The sequence below is a fragment of the Hevea brasiliensis genome, chromosome 10, assembly GCF_030052815.1.
Source record: "Hevea brasiliensis isolate MT/VB/25A 57/8 chromosome 10, ASM3005281v1, whole genome shotgun sequence".
Taxonomy (NCBI): domain Eukaryota; kingdom Viridiplantae; phylum Streptophyta; class Magnoliopsida; order Malpighiales; family Euphorbiaceae; genus Hevea; species Hevea brasiliensis.
The window spans coordinates 96,710,166-96,734,696 of record NC_079502.1 but is presented as its reverse complement, the minus strand read 5'-3'; the positions used below and the strand labels follow the sequence as shown (position 1 = coordinate 96,734,696).

At 31.5% G+C, this 24,531-nt stretch overlaps 3 protein-coding genes across 3 annotated transcripts; 1 reads left to right on the top strand and 2 right to left on the bottom strand.

Moving 5' to 3' along the window:
- Positions 1 to 5,815: 5,815 nt before the first annotated feature.
- LOC110670010 (dolichyl-diphosphooligosaccharide--protein glycosyltransferase subunit 1B) lies at positions 5,816 to 11,628 on the bottom strand. Its single transcript, XM_021831932.2, has 8 exons — positions 11,351 to 11,628; positions 10,698 to 10,742; positions 9,680 to 10,311; positions 8,626 to 8,773; positions 8,043 to 8,222; positions 7,856 to 7,924; positions 7,470 to 7,559; positions 5,816 to 6,140 (listed from the first exon to the last, which is right to left on the bottom strand). Exons 1-8 carry the CDS (start codon positions 11,510 to 11,512, stop codon positions 6,018 to 6,020), a joined length of 1,449 nt encoding a protein of 482 aa, XP_021687624.2. The 5' UTR covers positions 11,513 to 11,628; the 3' UTR covers positions 5,816 to 6,017.
- A 246-nt stretch (positions 11,629 to 11,874) lies between these two features.
- Positions 11,875 to 14,989, bottom strand: LOC110670008 (vicilin-like seed storage protein At2g18540). The gene is made up of 5 exons (XM_021831930.2): positions 14,084 to 14,989; positions 13,829 to 14,007; positions 13,660 to 13,740; positions 13,226 to 13,531; positions 11,875 to 13,125 (listed from the first exon to the last, which is right to left on the bottom strand). Exons 1-5 carry the CDS (start codon positions 14,391 to 14,393, stop codon positions 12,127 to 12,129), a joined length of 1,875 nt encoding a protein of 624 aa, XP_021687622.2. The 5' UTR covers positions 14,394 to 14,989; the 3' UTR covers positions 11,875 to 12,126.
- A 5,685-nt stretch (positions 14,990 to 20,674) lies between these two features.
- LOC110669995 (scarecrow-like protein 15) lies at positions 20,675 to 22,966 on the top strand. Its single transcript, XM_021831899.2, has one exon. The coding sequence runs from the start codon at positions 21,162 to 21,164 to the stop codon at positions 22,707 to 22,709; it is 1,548 nt and encodes a 515-aa protein (XP_021687591.2). The 5' UTR covers positions 20,675 to 21,161; the 3' UTR covers positions 22,710 to 22,966.
- The last annotated feature ends 1,565 nt before the right edge of the window (positions 22,967 to 24,531 follow it).

Sequence of the window (24,531 nt, the reverse complement as noted above, 5' to 3'; positions counted from 1 at the left end):
CGTGTTCATGTGGAACAATGTCTAATGCCTCCATGTCTCTGGTTAAAGGTAGAGAATGAGGTCAATAATTCTCTCCTCCCCTGAAATTGTGGATGGAATGTGTTGCAGATTCAAATCTCCATATCTTCCTTTTTGTTTTCAGGCAGATATAATTGAAATTTCCTTTTTGGCTGGATTTTTTTGAAAAAATTGTCACCGTACTGAATTAAAACTGTCTCCTTTCCCTTTCTACATGCTAATGTGTTGTTTTTAAAATTTTTGTTTATAAATTTAAATTTAATATAGCATTAGAACTTTTAAGATTAAAAGATTTAAATTTTGAATTTTGTTATTCTTTTATATATATATATATATATATATATATATATATATATATATATATATATATATATATATATACATACTCATTCTTTAAATTTAATAGATATTTGCTTAAAGTGTAAGTTTTTAGCGTCTTAACTTCGAGATTTTAAATAATTTAAGTATTTAAATATTAAAAATGAGTGCTCTTTTTGTATTAGAATACCTCTTTAAAATTACATAAAAATAATATTAAAAAGAATGAATTTTAACTAAGAACTTGTTTGGTTTAGAAATTAATTTATCCTTATAAAATTAAGGCCCTATTTAGTAATATTAACTGTTTTAATAGCCGTTAATTATTTTAATTACTATTAATTATTTTATTAATTATTAATCGTAAGAAATTAACTATTTATATGGTAATTTAAAATAAAAATATTCAATATAAATAACTATTAAGTATAAAAATAATAGTATAATCTTGTTAACTTTAATTAAAACGCTCTTTCAACCTTTAAAAATTAAGAGAAGTAACTTTTTATGAATTATTTTTTTAACTTCTAAATATAAATATAAATATTATGTTATCAAATAATATAAATAAGAGAGATAATATCTTAACTATGATCAAAACACTAAATATTATCTTAAAAAATGAAAAAAATAATTTTTTTAACTTCTTAAAAGGTTGAGATAAAATATCAATTAAATAAATTAAATTTTTACACTTTCTAAAGATTTTAAGTTTTCTAATTAAGTTACCCTAATAAACAAGGCCTATATGTCATTGAATTTCTCTCTAAAATTGCCAGCTTTAAGTTGCATTACTATGCATTTCCTTGCTTTGAGTGCCTATGAGCAATGGCTATAGCACTTTCTTTTGTTTTCCCCGTCTGCTTGAGGATAAGCCAAGAGTTATTTGTAGTCAGGCTGATGGAGGTTGAGTCATAATTGGTTCCTAACTAGGACAGGACCACAGGAAGGAAATAAATAACCTTGCACAGTTCCAGTTGCTTTTATCATTATTATTATTATTATTATTATTATTTGTTTTTATGGTAATTTCTTAATAAAAAAAATTATTATTACCTACTTTAAAAAATACATTAATTAAATCCTTACAGTTATTTTAAATATTAATTTAAATTTTATTTAAATTTTATAATTTAAAAAATAATTATAATCTCTTTATTTTTAAATTTAAATTAATAAGTCTTGTAATATTAATTTTTTTCTTTTTAAATATATTAATTAACAAAAAAATTAATTTAAACAGAATAGATGTATTAAAAAATAATCGAAGGAAAAATATACAGATTAATTAATATATTTTTAAAATAATAAAATTAAATAATTAATATGAAAATAAAAAGATGAAATAATAAATTTTCTTTTCTTAATATAAGAAAAATTAATTTGAAGAAACAAGAGAGATTGGTTAGCAACAAAAACAAATTGTCAATCTTGGTAGCAATGGTGGTGTAAATATTGAACACTATTATAATATGAAGTAAGTTTTGACCATTGAGAAAGGCAATCATCTATCTTGAAGCCTAAGAACATGAAGGAATTAATGAAAGCAAAGGATTTTGTTCACAATTAAATAACAACAATGTATTCTATCAATGAGTCCAAATTTCCCATCTCCACTTGTCTTTTCTTCTTTGTCTTTTTCCACTTCTTAAATGTCTCCAAGATTTTTATTTTTTTCTTGGTTTAGCTGTTTGCTTGTTTGCTTCCTAAAACATTATTTTAGAGTAAGGCTATGTTTGACCTTATTACAATTTTTTAAATTTAAAATATTTAATTATATAAAATTTAAAATAATAAATTAATTTATTTTAAATGAAAAATTAATTTTAGTTTAATTAATTTTTAAAATTTTCAATCATATTCCAAACATAGTCTAAAAGTTCAATTTAGAATTGAATTGATAAAATGTTGAAAGTAGTTTCTATATTTATTAGAAAATTTTAATTTAATTTATTTTTACTTTTTGTTTAACTTATTTTTGGAGTTTTAATTTAAGTTTAATTTATTTCAAAAAATTAAAATTTATGGTTTATTTTTTTTTATTTTTTGATTTAAATATAAAGCAAGAAGTTTAATTTTTTTTTATTTTAGGACTAAATTTTTTAATTTTTTGCTTTAAACTAAAAAATTAAGAAGCTTGATTTCTTGATTTTCTTTATTTTTGAGCTAAATGGAGCTTAAATTGAAACTTTTAAGTTAAAAAGTCAAAAATAGATTAAATTAAACTTTCTCAATAAATATAGGAGTGTAATTGAGTATTATGCCAAATTGAATTAGATAAAAGATTATATCATTAAATTTTAATTAGTCAATAATTTCTGATTTAGAAATATTAGTCTAATAATTAAATGTATATTACTCACTTAATAGACTTAAATTCAAGTCTTCACTATCTCAGTTTCCTTATTAAAAAAAAAAAGAAATTTTTAGAAAGAATTATTGATATTCTTCTAGTGAATTTATTTTGAATGATTGAATTACATAATTAATTAAACATTTTCATTGTGTTATATCATTCATCAACCTTAATATTAGATTTCTTTAATAGTAAAAGCTCTGACCATAAATGTGATCAAATTTATATTAATTAAAATTTAGAACATAATAAGTGTACTTGATACTTTCTAAGTTGTAATCTATAATATCTTATATGCTATTTAAGATTTATAAGAGACTTATCTTACAGACAGATTTGGTTAGATTCAATTTGAAAGTATTTTCTTGCTCACATAAAAATAAATTCTCCATAAAATAAGAAGAATAGGCTTTACTTTTATGTGAGTAAAAAAACATATGCATTGAATACATTGAATAATCTATCGAATCGATCACCAAGTGATATAGGTTTCTCCAAGAAAACAACAAAACAAAGGCAATAATAATGCCTTTGATTTTTGCATTTGCTGGATAGCATTAATAAGCAGCCATTGTTTCATATATCTGTAGAGTTAGAGTAGGCCCCCTCTCCTTTGAAGGTGTGTTTCTTGCCTAAGTTTTGATTAAGGTAGACAACATACATGGTACTTGCTTACCGCTTAGTACCCATGTTTTTATTTTGATAATGACATTTACCAGAACGATGTGTTGGTCTCTTTCATGGTGTGAATCAAATGCGTGAAAAGGTCAGAGATGAGACATTACATTCATGCCTAAGTTTCCTTGTGTTGAAAATAAGAGCAACCCTTTAGAATTTAAGGTGTAGAAGCAACTCCTTTTGGTAAAATTGCAATAGCACAAGACCTCTATCATGGCCACCTGGCCCCACAATTTTGTGCCCTAAATGATAAGGTAGTCTTGTCAAACTAAACCATGTTGCTGCCTTCTTTGGTAATCAAACTTTGTTTTCCATGCCTGCGCACTTGAGCAATTTGGTTGACTTGTGTTGCATAAGGATAGTTTTTTTAAAATATATTTTAAGAAAATTAAAAAAAAAAATAGAGTTTCATATTCACGAAAGATCAGTTTGAATATTAAAAAATAAAATAAAAAATCATGTGTCAATTGAGTACATCTTTTGACACCTTATTTTGTAATGACAAATCTCGATTAGACCAAAGACAATTTAGAACAGATAAGCATTCGGGGCGGAATTTTAAAAATTTTAATTTTACAAATTTTTGGAAGGTAAATTATATTTTTAAAAAAATATATATTAAAATTTATAAGTAAAGATTTAATTTAAAAGCTTTTGATACAATACATTTTTGGTGTGTGTTTCTTGAAAATTGTTATAGCATGTATGTAAATTGAAGGCACACACAATTATATAATTACATAATATAAAAAAGAGAAAAAAAGAATAAAACAGGATTTATGTAGTTTAACTATATAATTTATGTCTATGATAAAATAAGAAAAAATTTTCATTTAAATCTTGTTTAGTTTAATTCTATGATAAAATTTATTTTTTTTGCAAATGAATTTTATGATAGAATATGGAATTCATTTCAAATGAAATGAATTTGATGTTTGAAATAAATAAAATAAAGTAAAATAATATATAATAAAATGATAATTTTATCATTTGAAATATATATAATTTTAAGTTTGAAATTCATTTACAAATTCTATCCATTTTGATGAATTTGATTTAGTTATAACAAATTTTATGGAATTGATTATTAAAAATTTTAAATAAATTTTTATTTAAATCAAATATTAAAATTTTACAAATAAATTTTATAAAATTTTTTGAAATTCATTTATACCGAGCACTACCTTATAACTCTCAAACTTTAACTTTAGAGTGTTTCCTGAATATCTCACAATTCTGTCACAAAAGACAAACTGTGCCCTCCGCTACCACCACATGCCTTATTTTTTATTTCAATCAGGTCATAGTATAAAATTTTCTAGTCAAGTCACAATTCGAGTCCATAAAGATATATCCGAAATTCATGCTACATACAAATAACAAAAATAAAAAATAACTTTTTTAAATATATTAATTAAAAAGTATAACAAATAATTTAAAATTAAATTTAATAAATTTTAATATTTAAAATAACAAAATAATTTTTTTTAAATTTATTTTTTATAACAATATTTAAAATGATATTTTTTTTTAATTAAAAAATAATTTTCACCCTCCGACCACAATGCAAAACTGGTACTCGTAAATAAGTATATATTTTTTTAAGAAGTGCTATTTATTGTCTCGATTTTTTTGAAATTCCTCGAGCGCTTGATTGTTACATGGCAATGGTCTCACACTCAAAGAAAAGCTTTGGGAATATTATATGAAGAAATACACTACAATTAATAGTCACACTGAAAGAATGCACCACCTCAACCCCAACTCATTATTCAAGGACATGTCTTGAGCAAGTTTGATCTCTTAATAATCACAGGAGGCCCAATTTCTGAAACTAATTTTCACTATAAAATTAAGAATAATTACCTTCCCTTGCCCCTTCATTACCTCCAAGTAGGGTTCGCCAATCGGTTCAAGGTATATTGGGAAATCGTTCAAGTCTTCCATAGGCCATGGAAAATCTATCTAAGCTATTTTTAAGATTGAAATTAATGACTGTTCATTGGCAATATCTTAATTTTGACAGAAGATATCCACCAATGGAAGTTGAGGCTTGCAATAGACAATAGGTGAGTTTTGAAATTTAACTAAATTTCAATCAATTTCGGGTGATTCCGCATTAAGTTGGACTCAAAACGTAGTCAGAAAGGGAAAACTAATACCAAAGTTGATTCCAGGTTGAAATTGTCTATGTTGGCACATTCTAGGCCAATAATATCTATTTTATGGGTCGAAACAATTTTCTAGATGGAAAAGATTTTGAAAAAGTACCTTCTCTCTGTGTGCTGAAGTTTTCCAAAATGAAAAATGAAGCATGCAGTTTCGGCCAAAATACCTTTCGGATTCTTACATTTCATGTATGATAGAATAGTTCAATGCTCCCCCTATGAATGGACACAAAATCCAATCTAGCAAATAAACAGCAAAATTTCTAAGTGCAAACTATTTTCACTAGAGAACATGTCAAAATTTTATAACTATCTGAAAAATGGTCATCCGAAGTTCTGACCTTTCTCAGTCTCTGGAGTTAACCAAGTTAAAATTACACCATTCTGAGCTCCAGATTACAGATCTAATCCATTGCTAATAAATCACAAAATCATTCCTTTGATAAAATGCGTTTTGGGTAGGGGCAGTTTAGGGTTTGTCACTTGCGTATGGAAAGATCAATGTGTAAGTAAGCTACACAAGCCACAAAAAAGAAGAAAAATGCAGATACCAACATCAATGGTTCTGCTAGCATGAAGATTTGGTTGAAAGTGTAATAAACCTGCGGAAGTCAAAACAGATTTTCATTAGTGTAAGCAGGTGCAAAAGAAGGTAGCAATCATTATTACATATAAGATCAATATAAAATCAAAGAATTGAGTAGGGTACTTTTCTATGAAAATGTTACCATGTGAAAGATTAATCTAACATTGCAGAACGTATCAGAAAAATCTTTGAAATCAAACATTTTGCTAATTTTCTTTTGCTAAGGATGACCAATCCCAAAATTTAGCCCCACCTAAGAAACATACCCACTAATCACCATATCATGGCTCTCGGCTCCATTATTTTAAATGAATTAATCACAGTATGACAATCAGGCCATCTTTCCATACTCCTTTGGGGATATTTGGTACGAGGTTAATAAGAGATAATTGTTACTCGAGTAACATTTAACCCCTCATTAATGTTATTTGGATACTTTAAAGAGACTAGATTAATTTTTTATCTTATTAATATTTACGCATTCTTGAGGGTCAAACGTTAACCTTGGGAGACATAAGTTAATAATTACCCTCTTTATACTTACGAGGATAACATTTAACCCTTGATTTTTTAACCTTCTACCAAACACACTCTTAATGGTATGGAGGGTAGAAGATCTTGAGTTCAAATCTTACCATCCATCAAATATTGATGATTTAGAAACGGTGGGGTTTAGGGTTAGGGAAGGGGAGAGTCATCCTTTTGTTGTGTAGTGCAAGGCCCTAGAGAGCCTCCCCCACCACCAACCCTCCAAACCAAAATAAAAAAAGAACACTAAAAGCAAAAAAATAAAATTACCACGCAGCACATTTGTGTCCAGCTTATAAACCCTAATGCCTCCCCCACCCCCAATTGAAAAAGAAAGGAACACTAAAAGCTGCAGAATAAAATTACGATGTGGCATATTTGTGTGCATCTTATAAACTCTAATCCAACATACTTGATCACATTTTGGTATGATATCGTGTAATACTTGATCACCTTTCGGTATGATATCATGTAATCTCTGGAACTCTGGATAGCAAATTCAACATGCATATGAGCTACTGTAACATAGGCTCATAATGGAGTTGGCAACTTGGTGCTGCTACCATGTGGCATTATTGTTGGCAATTTTTTTTTTCACGCATTAAATTAGGCGTTGTAAATGAAATAAAAAAAGGTTCCATGAAAGCCTGCCACCTAAATATTGTTGCCCAAAGAAAGCATTTAGATTATTGTTTTAATGGCAAACTGAAACCCTCAACCAACAATTTATAAGCAAATTTTGAAACAAAGATGATATAAACTTAGATATGATGCCATCAGAGAACAAGACATAAGTACAGGGGGATTGCAAATCTACCTGGAAAGGAGAGTTATGCTCAGGAACTAAATTTTTCTTTTCCAGAACCAGCACAGTCCTCCCAACAACGTCAAGGTATGAATATTTGGTCTGCATATATCCAAATTTACAAAACATCAGTTCACCAGAGTGCATAAAAGTGCAAGGTTATAGATGCATACAATTAGTAACTCTAGCTTTACCTCAAAAAACCGTACTGACTGTGTAATGTTCAAATACTCAATAGTCACAAATCACAGTAGCTTTCTTGTTACTGCTTATATAGAAATGAAATATGTAGCCATGTATCTGTGTGCTTACCAAACTAAGAACCTAAGTTGCAAGTTAACAGACATGCAAGAAATAAGTATCAAGTGCAATGTTTTATGAGTAAATATAATAATTACCTCCAAGCGTTGCTCTACTGAAAAGGGAACCACAGCTGAAGGGTCTTTGGATCCCTCTGGCAGAACAACCTGAAGTAGCACAGCTTCTGCATTAGAAAGTTTACTTTGGCAAAAGATTCCAGTGCATTGATACTTCACAGCCATAGCTAATGGCACCATGAAAGTAGAAGGATAGAAATAAACTCACTTTGATGGTCAACTTGTCCACACTGGTCTCTGCAAGAGGACAGCCAAAGCTGAAGTTGAGGTAACGCTTGCCATCTGAAGACTCAAAAAGGAAATCTTGCAATGGTAGCCCATACCCAATGACAAAAGTAGCTTTCCAACCTCCAAATAAAGGATATCGCGGTTCAATTTCAAGTTCTGACTGTTTAGAAAGTGTTGAGCTTAAGTCAACAAATTTGAAGATCAAAAACACATCTCATAAACAGTGAATACTGTATCCCCCATTTGCAGTAATTCTATTACTCTCCAATTAAAATACAACATAATTCTGTTAAGATGAGAACAGACAATTAGAAAATGCAGGCAAATTTTATTCCAAATTTGCATTTGCGACAGAAGAGAGGGAGTAAACTAAGGCAAACCAAGAATGACACAAGATAAGGAAAGAGGATGAGATAAAAAAAGAATCTTAACACCTCTTGATTATATGTAGATAACTGTGAAGATGAAATGTTACCTATTTCATCTTGGTAATTGGCAAAAATGCACCCTAGGCAATCCCAACAGGAAGGGAAATGGGAGAGGGACAAAGAGAATCAAAATACCTTTCGATTATCTGTACGTAAATGAGATGATGAAATGTTCCCTATTTCATCTCGATAATAGACAGAATGCACCCTAGGTGGTAATCTTGCCAGGAGGTGTTTGAATGAAGATACGCCACTAAAAGATGGCCTAGATTGATAATCAACCCTGCCAAAACGGAAGTTTACCAATTACAGATAAAGAAATATGTACTTAAAAAACGAGCACAAAATTTTATATATGTACAGTTAGAAGTTTGTCTTCCCATTAAATGAGTATCCTAATATTAACTACATTTAAGAAAGAAAACTTAAATACACATTCATGCACACGCACACCAGATGGATTTCTCATATAAGCTTTGCTACCAAACTTTCACAACAAATATGATAAAAGGCAGTAAGTAATAGTCGATACATTAACAAGATCAGTCATTCTCCTCAAACAGTTTCACAAAATTGACAACATTCCTCTGAATTAGAGCTAGAGTTTAGGTCTGCAAGACATTAGCAAAGATTTATTATCTCAAGATATTATTGATTTGAACATATACGCTAAGAATTTAAAAATGCATGTATATGTAAAAAAAAAATGAAGGTGGCTGTCATTAAAGATGAGTTAAAAGATTTATTAAAAATTGTTTGTCCAGATTAAATGCAGACCTACGTATGCGCTAATCAATAGTTGTACTGGATTCAAGCACCAGGAGCAAAGAAGATGAGGAGTAAACAGAAAAATTATGTGGGTAGAATGATAACAAATAATTTAATACAACAAACGTTTGGTCCAAAACATAGAGAAAAAGATAAATATAGTGAATCATCATCTAATTTGGTAATTGGTATTGAGGCTTAGTACAACTGAGTCATTATTACTTGTTTAAAAACTTCTGCAGTATGATATATTCTTTCATGCATTACAGTCTAAGTTCCGAGTTAAGTGACAATGAAGGAAATAAAAATAGGCTAGGGGAAAAAGTGAGGTATTCAATGTTACTACTAAGGGATAAAAGATTTGAAAAATAAAAAATTAAAAGAAATACAAATACAACCAGAAAGCAGGAGCAAATCATACCTTGAAAACACGCCTTTGTGTCGAGCACCAGTATGAACCAACTTGTAGTGTTCTGTTATCTGAAGGTTGCCCCAGTGAGAAATTTCCACTTCCCGTACAATCTCCTCAACAACAGCAAATGGATTGTTATTCTCAAAATGAACAATTATTGGAGAAAATGAATATGGAGGGCGATCTTCATATGGCCCATACTTTAGCTCTGTACTGACACGGTTAGTGGGTTCCACTCTTGTGAATGATTCCACTTTTGCAGTTGGTGTCTTAATAAAAGTTGTTTGCTGCTTAATATGGTACGGTGACAATATTATAGCACTATCATGGTAATAAACCAACTGTGGTTCTGATTGGCTTATCTCAGCTGGAAAAGGTTCCAAAGAATGTGTTAAAATGTAAAGCACTTCCAGGGTTGCAGTTTCACCTGAATTTAATGGACTGAGCAAAGATATAATAAAATATTTAGTTCCATTTGGTGCATCAGGTAACTCTGTTGGCTTTACATCAAGAGGCACATAAGTTTGCTTCTTCCGCTTTCCCGTAGCAGCTTGTGCTTTGACAACTGCTAGATGGTCAACTTGAGTAGGTGGGAAAGCAAGAAGGATTTCAGTGGCAGGAGCTGTTCCAGTATTCTCAACCTGTAAGAGATATCCATATTAATGCAAAAAAATAAAAATAAATAAAATTAAGAAAAGCTATTCAAAATGCACATTTCTCTATGAAAAATATGGAGATTATGTACAATTCAAATTACAACTTAAAACAGATGGCTTTTGACCAACTGAAATGATTTCAAACATAATCTGCCGAAGATAACTACTAAATGTGAATTTAAAAGACCAATGATGAAATTTGACATAAGAATTGTCCGTTGCATGTTTCACTAACCCAGTACAGTGTCTTAGACCACCATTCTAACAATTGGAATGAAACATCATTACCTTTCTTTCAAGAGCCATTAAACTAATAAAAATAAACAAATTGCATCCCTAAAGTTTTAATAGCAGTGCTAAAAATTATATACCTTCAAAGTCAAGAAAACCCTAACAATATGTGAAGTCAGATCAACCTGCATCCATTATCAACACAAAAATGGAAAAAATTAGTTCAAGTAACAAAATCTGATAATGCCAAACCAAAGAGTTGCGTAGCCTTAGAGGCATAAAACTCCAAAACCTAAAAGAATAAATTTCCCACATATTCTCACAAATAGCTTAAATATCTAAAGCAATCCCACATACAAATACGAAGTTAAAACATCAGATATAATCACAAAAGTGAATCAAAATCCAAGTATTAGCCCCAAACAGCAGACTATAACCCTAAATTACAAAACTCAACAAACGTAGTGTGCAAATAAGAAATGGCAAATACCAAATGCCAAAGCTATAACATTTCAAATAGAAAAACAAGCAGAAGCCGATTACCATAAATCCTAAGCCGCTAATTGTGCCTTTTCATTTTTCTTTTCCCAAATTTCGATTATTCCATTACAGTTAATAAAATTAAAAGCTTACTCTACACACAGTGGCAATGATAAACTGATTATAAAATCATAGAAGAAATTTCAACAGATCAAAGAGTGTAATTATAATTTCGTAAAATCACACGATCGGAACACATTCAATGCGGAAACTGAGTAGCATACATTTATAGAAGCGATGGATATGATCTTACTCTGCGCTCGGCGTTGAGGATTTGGATCTGTTGAGAGAAGGCCGTGGTAAGAAGTGAGAGAAATGCGAAAATGGAGAGAGCAAGGGTTAGTCGAGCTCCGAGCGGAGCTTCCATGGCTGTGTGCGTGTGGTGCCTTGCAGTTGACCCCCTTACAATGTGCATAGGCTGAAGTTCTGTGTTATAGCGTGTGCTGTGAGTTGTGACTGATCAGACCAAAGACTGGAGGGTGGTGGGGATTTGGGCTTGATTTAGATGCTCTGTTGGGCCTATCTTTATTGGGCCTCTGCAACAAATAAGTTGAATTTTGGTTGGATTTAACCACTGAAAATAATTTAGAACTCATATGCAAAATTTATATTTAATTATTATAATTATATTTTATTTATTCATTTTATTATTGAAGCTTTGACTCAGGTACTGGTTTGGCTTAGGACCTCCAGAAGGAAAGCTTGAAGTCTATGGCTATTAAGTGTTACAGAGCACATAGAAAAATCATGATCAAACGACAAGTAAAGAAGAAGATGAAAAAAAAAAACGAACTTGGATTTCAAATTTTATTTTACATCTCCAAACTCATGAAAAAAAAAAAAAAAAGGATCCAAATTCATTACAGGGTGCACATGATGTCCAATCTCCATCCATGGATCGCAGAGCTTAGTAAGGAATAAAAAGAGGGAAAACAGGGCAAACTGCATAGCGTAGAAGGAGCTTTTATTGCTACATCTACAGAGAAAGTAGCTGAGGATCGTCCAATGCAGCAGCTATTAGGTCACCCTTCAAAATTTCCACACTCTTCTTCCTCTGCCACTGCCGCCTTCACGCTTTTGCTCTTCTTTTCTAGTTCCTCCTTCTTCTTCTTCCCCTGTTTCTCCTTTCTGTTTCTCCTCTTCTGATTGGCTCTCACCACCTTGTATTTCTCTTTCCTTCTCCTTCCTAGCTTCTTTTCCCTTTTGTTTCACTTGTCTTTCTATTTCTTCTCTTCTGGCCTCTTCTTGCACCCTTCTTGCTGCTGCTTCTTGTCTTTTCTTTTCCTCTCTTTGCCTCTTTTGTGCTCTCTTCCTTTCTTCCTTTTCCTTTCTCCTCCTTTCCTTTTCTTCCTCCCTCTCCCTTTCCTTTTCTTCCTCTGCTTCCCTCTTTCTTTCTTCTTCTTCCCTCTTCCTTTCTTCCTCTTGTTCTCTTTTCCTTTCCTCTTCCTCTTGTTCTCTTTTCCTTTCCTCTTCTTCCCTCTTCCTTTCTTCCTCTTCTTCTCTTTTCCTTTCCTCTTCCTCTTGTTCTCTTTTCCTTTCCTCTTCTTCCCTCTTCCTTTCCTCCTCTCTCTTCCTAGCTTCCTCTTCCTGCCTTTCTCTTTCCATTTCTTCCTTCATTATGATATCCTCTTCCTCGGCGCAAGAAGTGCATTCCAATATTACTGCCTCTGCCTGAGGAGTCAACAATCGATCAATAGTGGCATTAGTGACATTAAAGGACAAGGCCAAGATCTGTTTGTTCAAAGTTTGTAGGACTGAGCTTTTCCCAGCTAGAAATTTAGGGTAGTTTTTCCTTGTTGATGTGCTAAAACCCATAAAAACAAATGAATCATTATTGAAAGACATTTGAGCCATCGGATGGAATCTAGGTACAGCAAAAACATCTCCTTCCTCAACCCTGAACCTCGTGTTCTTGCACTTTGTTTCATTTAAATTGCTAGCACAAACCACCCTTACCATCCCTTGTCCCTGTAAAACTATCGCTAGCTCAGTAGCCATTGGGTTCCAATGTGGCCCCATCATAGACCCCTGCAAGTAAAATACATCAATGGAAGTGCTACATTTCTGATTCTGTGGCTGTGATGGAAAAATAATCTATGATATATTTATGGATAGACTAAATATATACCTTTGTCAAGTTCACCATGAAAACTCCAATATTCGAACCCCTTAGAGATTTCAAGTCTCTTCTGCCTACAGTCACACTCCACCCATTACAGTTCTCAAAATCTGGGTCAGCGTCTAGAATGTTGAATGTCTTGGTTTTCTTGTTCCCACCATTGATGTCATAGAAGGAGCCATCTTTGTTGCCAGTAAGAGCTTTTAGAAACCTAGCTTCTAGTTCCAAAAATATTGATTTCTTCTCTGACACTGCATGCACTATGGCTGGTGGCCTCATTGCACTTGTCATTTCTTCTATTACATCATCAGAGACCTTTGAGACGCAAGTTTGAGCCAAAATGTTTCAGTCTCTCTCTCATAATTACGCATATAATGTAAGAGTACTATCTAATTAGTCACCAAATGATACATAAAAGTTAATTACAAGAAGCAGTACAGTACCATAAAAGCTGATTGTAGGAGTTTCTTATCAAAGCCAAGAACCAAATCTCTGATGCTAGAGTATGCTCCAATGGCTGGCTCCTGCACCCGTAGGGGAAAAAGAATTCAATACATATATTATCAGCTTCTATAATGGGGAAAGAAAAGCTCCCAATCAAGAATTTCATACGTAGAGATCTTCATCTGTATTTGAATAGATGGCATAAATCCTGAGCTTCTGTCGTTCTGGTTCCAAGCTACACTGCACAAAGAAAATTGAGCCTGGATGTAGCCTATGCACATCTCCTCTCTTTAAATTCACCCTCTTCATTTCTCTTCCACCTTTAGCCCAACTCAATTTCCCACTCCCTAAATCCAACACAGGCATTAATTGCACGCATAAATAAAACATTTTTGAACTCCACTAGAAGAAAGAGAAATTTACCTGTTTTCACATAAAAAACCATGTCAGCGTGAAGAAGAACAGGAAGAAACAAGGAATTAGGCTCCAATGTCATAAACTCAAGATGGTATGCCCCTCTTGTACCACTCGAGATATCAACAGCTGAGATCTCTCCATATTCAGTCACCACTAAAGACTTCCTGTGTTCCCTCTTCACCATAGAGGGTTTCATCCCAGCAAAATAATCACATTCCTCCTCTCTGAAGGCCTCCGCACGAAGAGAGCAGCAAAGGGAAAGCAAAAGGACGAGTGATAAGAGTAAACAAGGCATAATTGAAGCTTTCTGAAACATTCTTTTTCAATTTTTTTTTTCCACAGAAAGAAAATTTTTCGATAAGAGTCACTGCCATTGGTGATCAATTGTTGATCTGTATATATAAAGACTAACGAGGAAGGCGACGAGTGTTACGTGTCCTCTGCATGTGGACACGTGCATGGTCGTGGAACACTTGACGGATACTAAGATGCATTCTTTCGGCTAAGATACAAAGGTGGTTATAAGAAATTTTTGATCGCTGATTAATAGACAATTGTGGGTTGTATTTGGTCCTCGAGCTCATCTTTACCTTAATTGTCGCAGAAATTGCATCTTCCAGCAACTAGAGAATCGCTGCTCAATATACACTATAGCCAATTCGGTGATATGCTTAATATCACTTATGGCAATTAAAAAAATTTATCATGGGCTAGTCTGGATTAGTACAATCACTGACTAAACAATAAGTTCAAGTTCGAGCTTTCTATAAAAATATATAAATATTTAGGAGAATAGCAAAGAGAGAAATTTGTTTTGATTCAAATTTTGGGGTAGAAGTTCCGTTTCAAGTTTTGAAGTTTCTAAAGAGAGGATTGAAATGGCAGGGCCTTTGGTTATGGTCTGCAGATGAATATGGGAAGTTTTCATATGAGCCGAGTTTTTCTTGTCTGGATCATTAGGCTTATCTTGGGCTAGGAATGGCAGGCCTTATCTTCTGATTTTATTGTGAGATAAGAGCTGCTCCCAAGTTTAGCCCAATGCTACTTGCCTGCTTGTGCAGGGAAAGTACTCAAAACCTTGCATTGGATAACTACCAAACAGAAAAAAAAAAAAAAAAAAAAAAAAGATTTATTCTGTTAAATCAATCAGAAATAATTATTATTATTTTTTAATTTATTGTGTATATTTTCTATTAAGATATAATGCTATATTTGGTAATGCAATACAATCTATTTAAATTTTTAAATAAATATTTATTATAATATTTAATAGAGATATTATTTTTTTAAATATGATAAATAATTTTTAATATAAAAAATTAAATATGATAAATAAAAATAAATAAATTTTATATTTTAAAAAAAATTATTTATAATCCTTATTCTTCCATGCGTTAAGTCAAAATCTTAATTTTTTTATTAATTATTCATAAAATATTTTATTTAAATTGATCAGTGTTGTATTGCACTGCTCATTTAACTAATATTCATTAAATTCTTTTATTTATTTGAATTCAAATTTAAAGTTGAATTCAAATTTCTATACTTTTTTTTTTATCCCTTTGTAGCAAAGAAACAGAAAGAAGATCAAACAAGAAATTGCTTTTTCCTTCCTTTTCTTCTCAAATTTGAAGTAGGAGAAAAAAAAAAGGATACCTATTCTCTGTCTTTTTCTAGCGATCGATTTCTAAGTTTTATGGTGATTTCCAAACTCTACCAGCTTCAAAATTCTTTGACAAGTGGGAACAATCTCCTCCGAGTTGGTAATTTCATCAAACAACAAGTGGGCAAAAAGACCACAACCATTATGATGTTGATGATGATTATGATTGTAACTGATGAGTGGCTAGCCAGCCTCTTCTTTAGTGGTTCCCATAATAGCAAAGACATCAAGAGAATCCATAAGACACGTAAATGTACAATATGTGAGCAAGGAATCCCACGTCAAAGTATATGAATTATTGTGCCCATAAAGAAACCTATAATTGAATCAAAGGTGTTTTCACAAAAAGAAAAATAAAGCAAACCCAACATATCCTAAAGGATCCCCCACCCAAAATACCCTTATTGCAAAATGACTCATTATTATTATTATTATTATTATTTCTTTAATAAAAACTCGCATAATTGAACAAAATTAGTGTGCTATAATATTCACTTCTCATCATAAAAATAAATAATTTCAGTAAAAAATTAAGATAGTGGATATTCAAATTTGACTGTATCAGTAAATGATATACTTTCAGCTATCGATAAACTTAAATTGAAATATTTCAACTCTCTATGATTTTAAAAGTAGGCAAAAATCTATCACTTTCTGATACTAATCTTAGCTAACTACCTTTCTTTGCTTTTATTTTTTTTCCTTTTTTTTTTCTTTGTCTTTTTGAGTGGGTGAATGGAGATCTATCCTTTTTACATGAAATCATTTAATTGGAATCTCACTAGCTTGCTTTTGTGTTCTACAAGCTGCCTCTCTCTTTTCCACCGCGTGTGTCCCGTGTACTTAAAATCCTTAATACCTAAGTATTTGACTTATAAAATGTGTCCTTATATTAATACTCTTAATTATAGATTAAACTTCAATGTTAATCACGAGTTCTAGATATAGAATCTACAAAAGCAAACAAATATGTAGGTTGGTTCATTGTAATATCTTATTTAATTGTAATTTTAATGGAGATAATATTAATTTACTTTTAGGCTTTGTTTATTTTACAAAGGAAAATATTTTTTATATTTTCTAGCATTTAAGTCATTTAGAATAGTGAAAAATATTTTTATTGTTAAAGGAAAAATTAAATCATTTAAAAGAAAAATGACTTATATTTTTTAAAATAAAAAATTATTTTTTATTTTCTAAACTTTAATAATTTTATTGAAATATGAAAACATTTATACATGCATGATATAAATACATATCATTAATTTAATATAACGACTAAATAATAAAAAATATTTTTATGGAAAAAATTATAAAAAAATATTTCTTTTATTTATAATTTATTTTCTACAAAATAAATATGTGAAATAAACGAAGTCTTAATTTGATTAAAATAACATGACAAAATTGTCCCATTGAATCATAATTATGAAAAAAAACTTACACCCCATTTGGATTGAATGAATTCCATAAATTTATGGAATTCATTTCTAAATTTAAAATTTTGTGTTTGAAAGTATATATAAATATATAATTTGAATTATGCAGAATTGAATTTAATTATCACAAATTCCACCAAAATAGATAAAATTCATAATTTTACAAAATTTATCATATAAATTTTTGTAACAAAATTATTCATACTTTCACTTTTTATTTTTATTAATTTCTCACAAAACCCATTTTTTCCACTTAAATATATCATTTTAGTATAACCATTCCAAAACCCATATTATTTTGTTATTCTAAATTATTTAATTTACATAATGATAGATATTATTTTAAAGTAATAACATATAAAATATGAGTATATTATTTATCTTGATAAAAAAAAAACATAAATAAAAGATTATTATATTAAGTGAAACAAATATAATTATGAATTTATTATTTATTTTATAAAATTTGTATGTCAACAAGATTTTAGGAAATAAATGTAAACGAATCTTCAATTCTACATTATTCCAAACATGCTTTTATGGAATTTAATTTAAATATATGTTTTAAATTTCAATACATCAAATATAAAAATTCATTTGCAAATGAGTTTTACTTGAAATTTATTTATAAATTAATTCTATATTTTAAAATTTAACATCGCAAACAAGGTGTTAATCATATATATTTTGTGGAATCATTTGGTGTGTTTCAATTGCCATGGTCGTTTTCATATTTACCAAGAATATGCTTCCAACTTCATATGATAGACATGATTTGATTTTGATTACGTAGTGATTTCCCATGCATATAAATTCAAAAAGATGGGAATTGGCATGCTTTGGTACCATGCAGGGGGTGAACTTGGTGATGGCTTGGTCGCCTGCTCCCTCAAAAATTTTTGAAATTAAAATTTTACTCTGAATTTTAATATATTTTTTAAAAATTATTGTTCGATTTTTTATAATATTTTTTATTTCAGTTTTTATCTTTATATTTTTATGTAAATTTCATTTATTATATTTTATTTTAATTCTTATATTTTTATGAATTTTTTTAATATTTATTTTTAGTCCTTCAAGATAAACTTTTAGTTCCGCCTTGCTACCATGCAATTGAAATCTGCAACCCTAGCTAAGCTGATCCACAGCTCTTCTATTCTTTTTAAATTTTATATATATATGGGTAAAAAGAGTATTGTAAATCTATATTTATAAGTTCTTTTTCTTACATTAGAAATCCTTTTTATTCCCACTTTTTCTTGTGTCCCTTTTCATTTTCCCGGAAAATGGAGATTAATAGTTAGTTCAAGGTCATACTTTTTTAAAAGTGAAAAAAAAAGGAAAGGAAAAGTAATTCAATGTGGGAAAATTTATAAATTAATGCTTAGATTTTACTTTATATTACATTTTAGTCTTAAATTTTAAAAAATTAATTATTTAGTCCTTAAATTTTGTATTGTCTCATATTTTAGTATCTGTAATTTTAATATATAAAATAATTTAGTCATTCTATTAATAAATAAAATTATTATAAATATTAAAATTATAGATATTAAATTATTCTGTATATTAAAATTAAAGGGATTAAATAATTAATTTCTCAAAATCTATATATTAAAGTATAATATAATATAAAATTTAAAATTAAATAAATAATTTTTAAAATTTAAAGATTAAAATATAATACAGGATAAAATTTAGAGACTAAATTATAAATTTTCCTTTAATATAATTCTAGAAAAGGGACTACGCTATTAATAAGTTTAAGTAATTATTAATATCGTAACCGTTATCATAATTGTAAGATTTTGAATTTAAATTTTTAATTAAAATTAAAATAAATTAAAAGAAAGAAAATGAATAGCATCAGATTCCTTTCAACAGTTTATAATTTACAGAGAAGAGTTAATAAGATGTAATTAAGAACACATAATATTAATAAGGTTGATTAGGAGGTAAGTGCATATATCAGACAAAGATGTTACCTTCTATATGCTTTTAATCGCGTGGCCTTGTAAAGAAAAGCCTTTTCTTTCTCCTTTGAAAAGTTAAATAACCCAAATCACGAAAGGTGTTATGAATCATGATATATATAATGACGAATATATATATATATATATATTGATCAAATATTTAATATATTAATCTTCTATCAATCATAAAACGAAAACGGGTGATACCCAATTTCACCAATGTGATGTATTTGAAACGGCTAAAAAGAGAAAACATTTAGAGTGGAATCAAAATCAGCGATTTAAACCATCGATATTTTAATCTAATAACATACACTAACATATGTCATGTCATTGTTTATTTAATATATACATGGATGAAGGATACGGCTCTACCACTCATACAGAGAACATATTCTCTACGTCCTTTCTTTTCCGTTGGCGGCCATTTCCAGAGGCCAAAAAAGGCTAAATCCTATTGTCCTACGTGGGCGTGGTTTCTACGTTACAAGTATGGCGTATGGATGAGTCGTAGTGGATAGAAGAAACCCACCCCTTCCTCCATGCATGTCCGACAAAAAGCCGCCCTGGTGGGTTCCTTCAGTGGTGACACTGGCCAATTAGGTCAGACTTCTTTGTCCATTTGTGGGACCCTTGACACTTGCTTTATGAGGTAGACCCTACAGAAGAGTCAACAACAGAGAATTCCACACTTTTCCTTAGTGTGAACGCATCATGGTCATTTTGAGAAGCATGTCTATGCTTGGATCTCCAATCCGAGAGTTATTTAAAAAAATATTAATTTAATTAATTATTTTAATAAATAAAATAACTGAATAATTTATATAAATTTTATTTAAAATAAATTAATATATAATTTAATTAATATTCTCTCCATATTTAATTCAATGAAAATCGAAAGTTTATCATTGATTCTATTTAAAGTTCCAATAGTTAATGTAATGGTAAAAGTAAAGAAAAAAAGATAGAACTTTTTTAAATTATTTAAAAAATATTTAAAAGAATTTGAACTGTCTTTTCAAAAAGCTGCAACATATATAAACTAAGTACAAAATTTTATAACAAAAATTAAATAAAATTTTAAAAATTTAATAAAATTAAAAAAATTTATTTTTTAATAAAATTAAACTTAATTAGTCTAATTAAACTAATATAGTATTATATATCATGCTTCTAATATTCGTAGCTAATCTGATGTGACAAATGAGAGGATGGTGTAGGTGTTTGTTTTCGCAATTTGGCCAGCTCTGTATTTATTTAAGACTTTTGTGGGGTAGTCCATATTTTGGAACTTTAACTCCCACAATTGACTTGTTCGCTGTCGTTTAGTGTTTGATACCCATTTACACATTTTGGAAGATTGTGTTTGAAATTAACTAGAGTTTGGTGCTTTGCTTCTTATAAAACATGACGTCTATTAATATTATTCTATAATATAAAATTGAAAATTGAGTGTAATGCACGCATTTGTTGGCATGCGGCGACTTTGACATATATCTTGACCCTTGTTCGCAGCTTGTTAGTCTCTCTTCCATAAATTCTGTTTTACAACTATGCTACGCACCGTTTCATTTAATATGCTGCACACCGTACGTTTTAAATAACGAGCCTCTTTCTCGTTGCTTGGCTCGCGGGTTATTTGAAAATAAGTTTAACTCTGCTTCTTTTTGACTTTCAACATATCTGTGGCCGCAACAACTCCGAAAATTAAACCAGCACGAGCTGAGCTATGGAGAATCCCAAAAAGCAAGGCAAAGTAATGACTTGAGCTTCAAGCTTCAAAGAGATAAAAAAGTGGCTTCACTCGTGTCGAGCATGCATTTATCTTCATCATCCATCCCATAACACTCCATATATGCATGCACACGCAAAGATAAAAGGCCAGTAATCATCACCACCTAAAGCCCTTCTACCTCCATTTTCCCTAATTTCTTCTAAACTAGTCAACAAGAAGAGAAAGGAAAAGATCTTAATTAAACACAGAGCGGCATAGCTTTGTGCTCTTAGCTATGAAAGTTCCCGTTTCTCCCAACCCCAAGCCCGTTTCTTGCAACAATAATACTAACGCGCTTCCATATCAAAAATTCTACCCTGAACCCACCTCAGTGCTTGACCTGCGCCGAAGTCCAAGTCCTGTGTCTGGGAAACCAGTCTCTGCAACTGATCCTTCTCTTGAGTGGGATGAGCATGTTCTGCAGAATTTTGACTGGGACTCTATCATGAAAGAACTGGACTTTCATGAGGATTCTGCCCCTACCCTCAAGAGCTTCCCTCAAGTTAATTCTTACGAGTCCATAATCCATAACCAAAATCTCCAGGAGTTTACTGCGCCTGCACAAACGGATCCTACTCAGTTTCTTCATTCTGATTTTAATGGTACATGCTTCAATATCCCCACTCAAAGTTTAGGTTCCCTTGATTCGTCTCATAACATTGGCAATTGGAACGTTGGTTTTGATCTTATTCAAGAACTTATTCGAGCAGCAGATTGTGTCGACTCCAACGAGATACAACTCGCCCACGTGATATTGGACCGGCTCAATCACCGCCTGCAATCACCGATAGGCAAACCGCTCCAACGAGCTGCCTTCTTTTTCAAAGAAGCTCTTCAATCTCTTCTCACTGGATCACCTCGCCCACCAACTCGACTTGCTTCGTGGTCCGAAGTGGTCCAAACTATAAGGGTTTATAAGGCCTTCTCAGGTATCTCTCCTATCCCCATGTTCATTCATTTCACTGCAAATCAAGCCCTCCTCGAAAACCTCGACGGTTCTCCTCCTTTCCTTCATGTGATAGATTTCGATATTGGCCTTGGTTGCCAGTATGCTTCCTTCATGAGAGAGCTCGTTGAGAAAGCAGACTCTTGCAAGCTTTCCTCTGCTGTTCTTCGAATCACAGCTGTGGTAACGGAGGACTATGCAATTGAAACCCAGTTGATTAAACAGTGTCTCTCCCAGTATGCTCTTGAACTCAAGATCAGATTCCAGATTGAGTTCGTCCTTCTCCGTACTTTTGAAATGTTATCTTTTAAATCAATCAAGTTCATGGAAAGAGAGAAAACAGCCATTCTATTATCTCCAACATTTTTTCGCCGTCTGGGTTCAAGCAGTAGCATCACCGCATTTGTAACCGATCTCCGACGAGTATCCCCTGGAGTCGTTGTCGTTGTAGATAGTGAAGGGTGGGCCGAATCTGGATCAGCGTCTTTTAGGAGGAATTTTGTTAACGGCCTTGAGTTTTTCTCCATGATATTTGAGTCGCTTGATGCCGCAGCTGCTGGCGGAGACTTGGCGAGAAAAATTGAGATGTTTTTATTAAAACCGAGAATCTTTTCCTCCGTTGAGAGTTGCGGGAGGAGGGTGGCAACGCCTTGGAAAGAGCTGTTTTGTGGGGCGGGAATGAGGCCGATGGCGTTTAGTCAATTTGCAGATTTTCAAGCCGAGTGTTTGCTGGGGAAGGTCCAAGTCAGAGGGTTCGACGTGGCAAAACGACAAGCTGAGTTGGTGCTCTGTTGGCACGAACGGCCACTCATAGCCACGTCAGCATGGAAGTGTTAGAAATTAATTAAGGGGTTTATCATAATTATAATATTTTATTATTAATAGGTTTAGGTGTGTGTTTGGGATGTAAATAATTAATGTAGCATTCCAAATGCAATTTGATTTTTGGATTTGGTAGTTGTTTTCAGTTGGGGTGTGGATGGTAGAAAGTGGGCTGTGCTGGGTGCCTTTAGCCAACTACCTTGGGCCTTGGCCTCTCTTTGTATAATTTACTTTTAACTTTTGCCTCTTTATTTCATAAGGTGTGTTTGACATTGATATGCTATTAAAAAAAATAATAATTCTTTAAATTAATTTAAAATTATTTTTATTTTTTTTTAGTGAAAACAGACCAGTGCAAGAGCACTATACCAGTTGATGTCTAGGATAAGCAACGCCAACAAAGCCATAAACAATAATCAAAACCCCGTCTATATTCAAAACAGATAACACTGCCTCTGCCCAAAATGGTAATGCGTTCCTTCCTCTTCAGCAACACCCATATAAGAGGATGCAGGCCCTTAACATACAAGAAAAGTACCCACAACTTGATTTTATGTTTACTTGGTAGCAAGTATAGAATAATGGGTAGTGTTATTGACATATTGTTGTATGTTGAATGGGATTTGAACTATCAAAAACCCATCTATAATCAGCTTAAACAAACCATCCTGAATAGCACTAGCATCATTGAAAACAAGTTCATTTCGCCTTTTCTACAAAGACTAACAAGTTGTCTAAAAATTAAGCTCCACATGAACTCGTTAGAATGGCCAACGGAGGCACTCAAATTACAAATCAACCAATCCATTGCTGAAGTATTATCAAAACAGCACACTTCATTAGGTGCCTGCGATGCCTTTCCAAATTAGCAAAAAATTTCCCATGCAAACAAAGCCATAAGCAATAAGCTTCTTGCTCGTTGAGGTCCCATATATGCAACTCTCCAATCCACAAAAGAATCTCCCCTTTCCTCACCTAAATCAACACAGAGAGATTCCCATGCTTAGAATTAGCCCAACACACATACGTTCTCTCCTTCCCAAACAACAGCGGTTTGACCAGCTTCATCAAATTGATAACACTATTCACAAGTAACAAGCAAAAGCATCCCAGTTCCAATTACCCTTGTCATCAACATACTCAAAGACCCTTTTGTTAAGCAAAAGGGCATGCACCTCCACCACAACTCCTCTACGAAAAATAATATCATCTGGTAATCAGGTGTCAATCCAGAACTTGATGGAATTCCCATTACCCAGCGTCCAACGCTGCTTCTTAACAAACTATATATCTCAAATATTGCTCATTCCTTTCCAAACTACAGAGTAATTTCTTCGCATTAAGCTACTTGGAACGACTTACAAACCAACACCATACCTCTTCCTCTCCACTCTAACCCAAAGGGCATCCAGATTGGTAACTAAACCCCATCCTAGTTTCAAGAAAAAAGCTTGTTAAGTTGAGACATATTCCTAAGCGCCAAACCACCCACAGACTTGGGCAGGGCAATCTCATCTCCCAAGAAACCATCCCCTATGAACTGACGAACGCTCTTCTCAATTTTCTAACACACACCAATAAGAAGCTGGATGGACAAAATCACCAATTGAGCTAAAGGAATCTGATCTGCTAATTTAAAAATTAAATTTAATCAAATAATGAACCTATTTTAAAAATCGGACAGTAAGAATTATTTTTTTTTAAATTTTTTTGAAATTATTTTTTTAAAAATTTTTTTGAATCTTATCCTAAATATTCATATTGAGCAATAGTTTTGAATGATTAATCACTATTTAGCTATTAATTATATTCAACAATTTTTATAAAAATTATATTA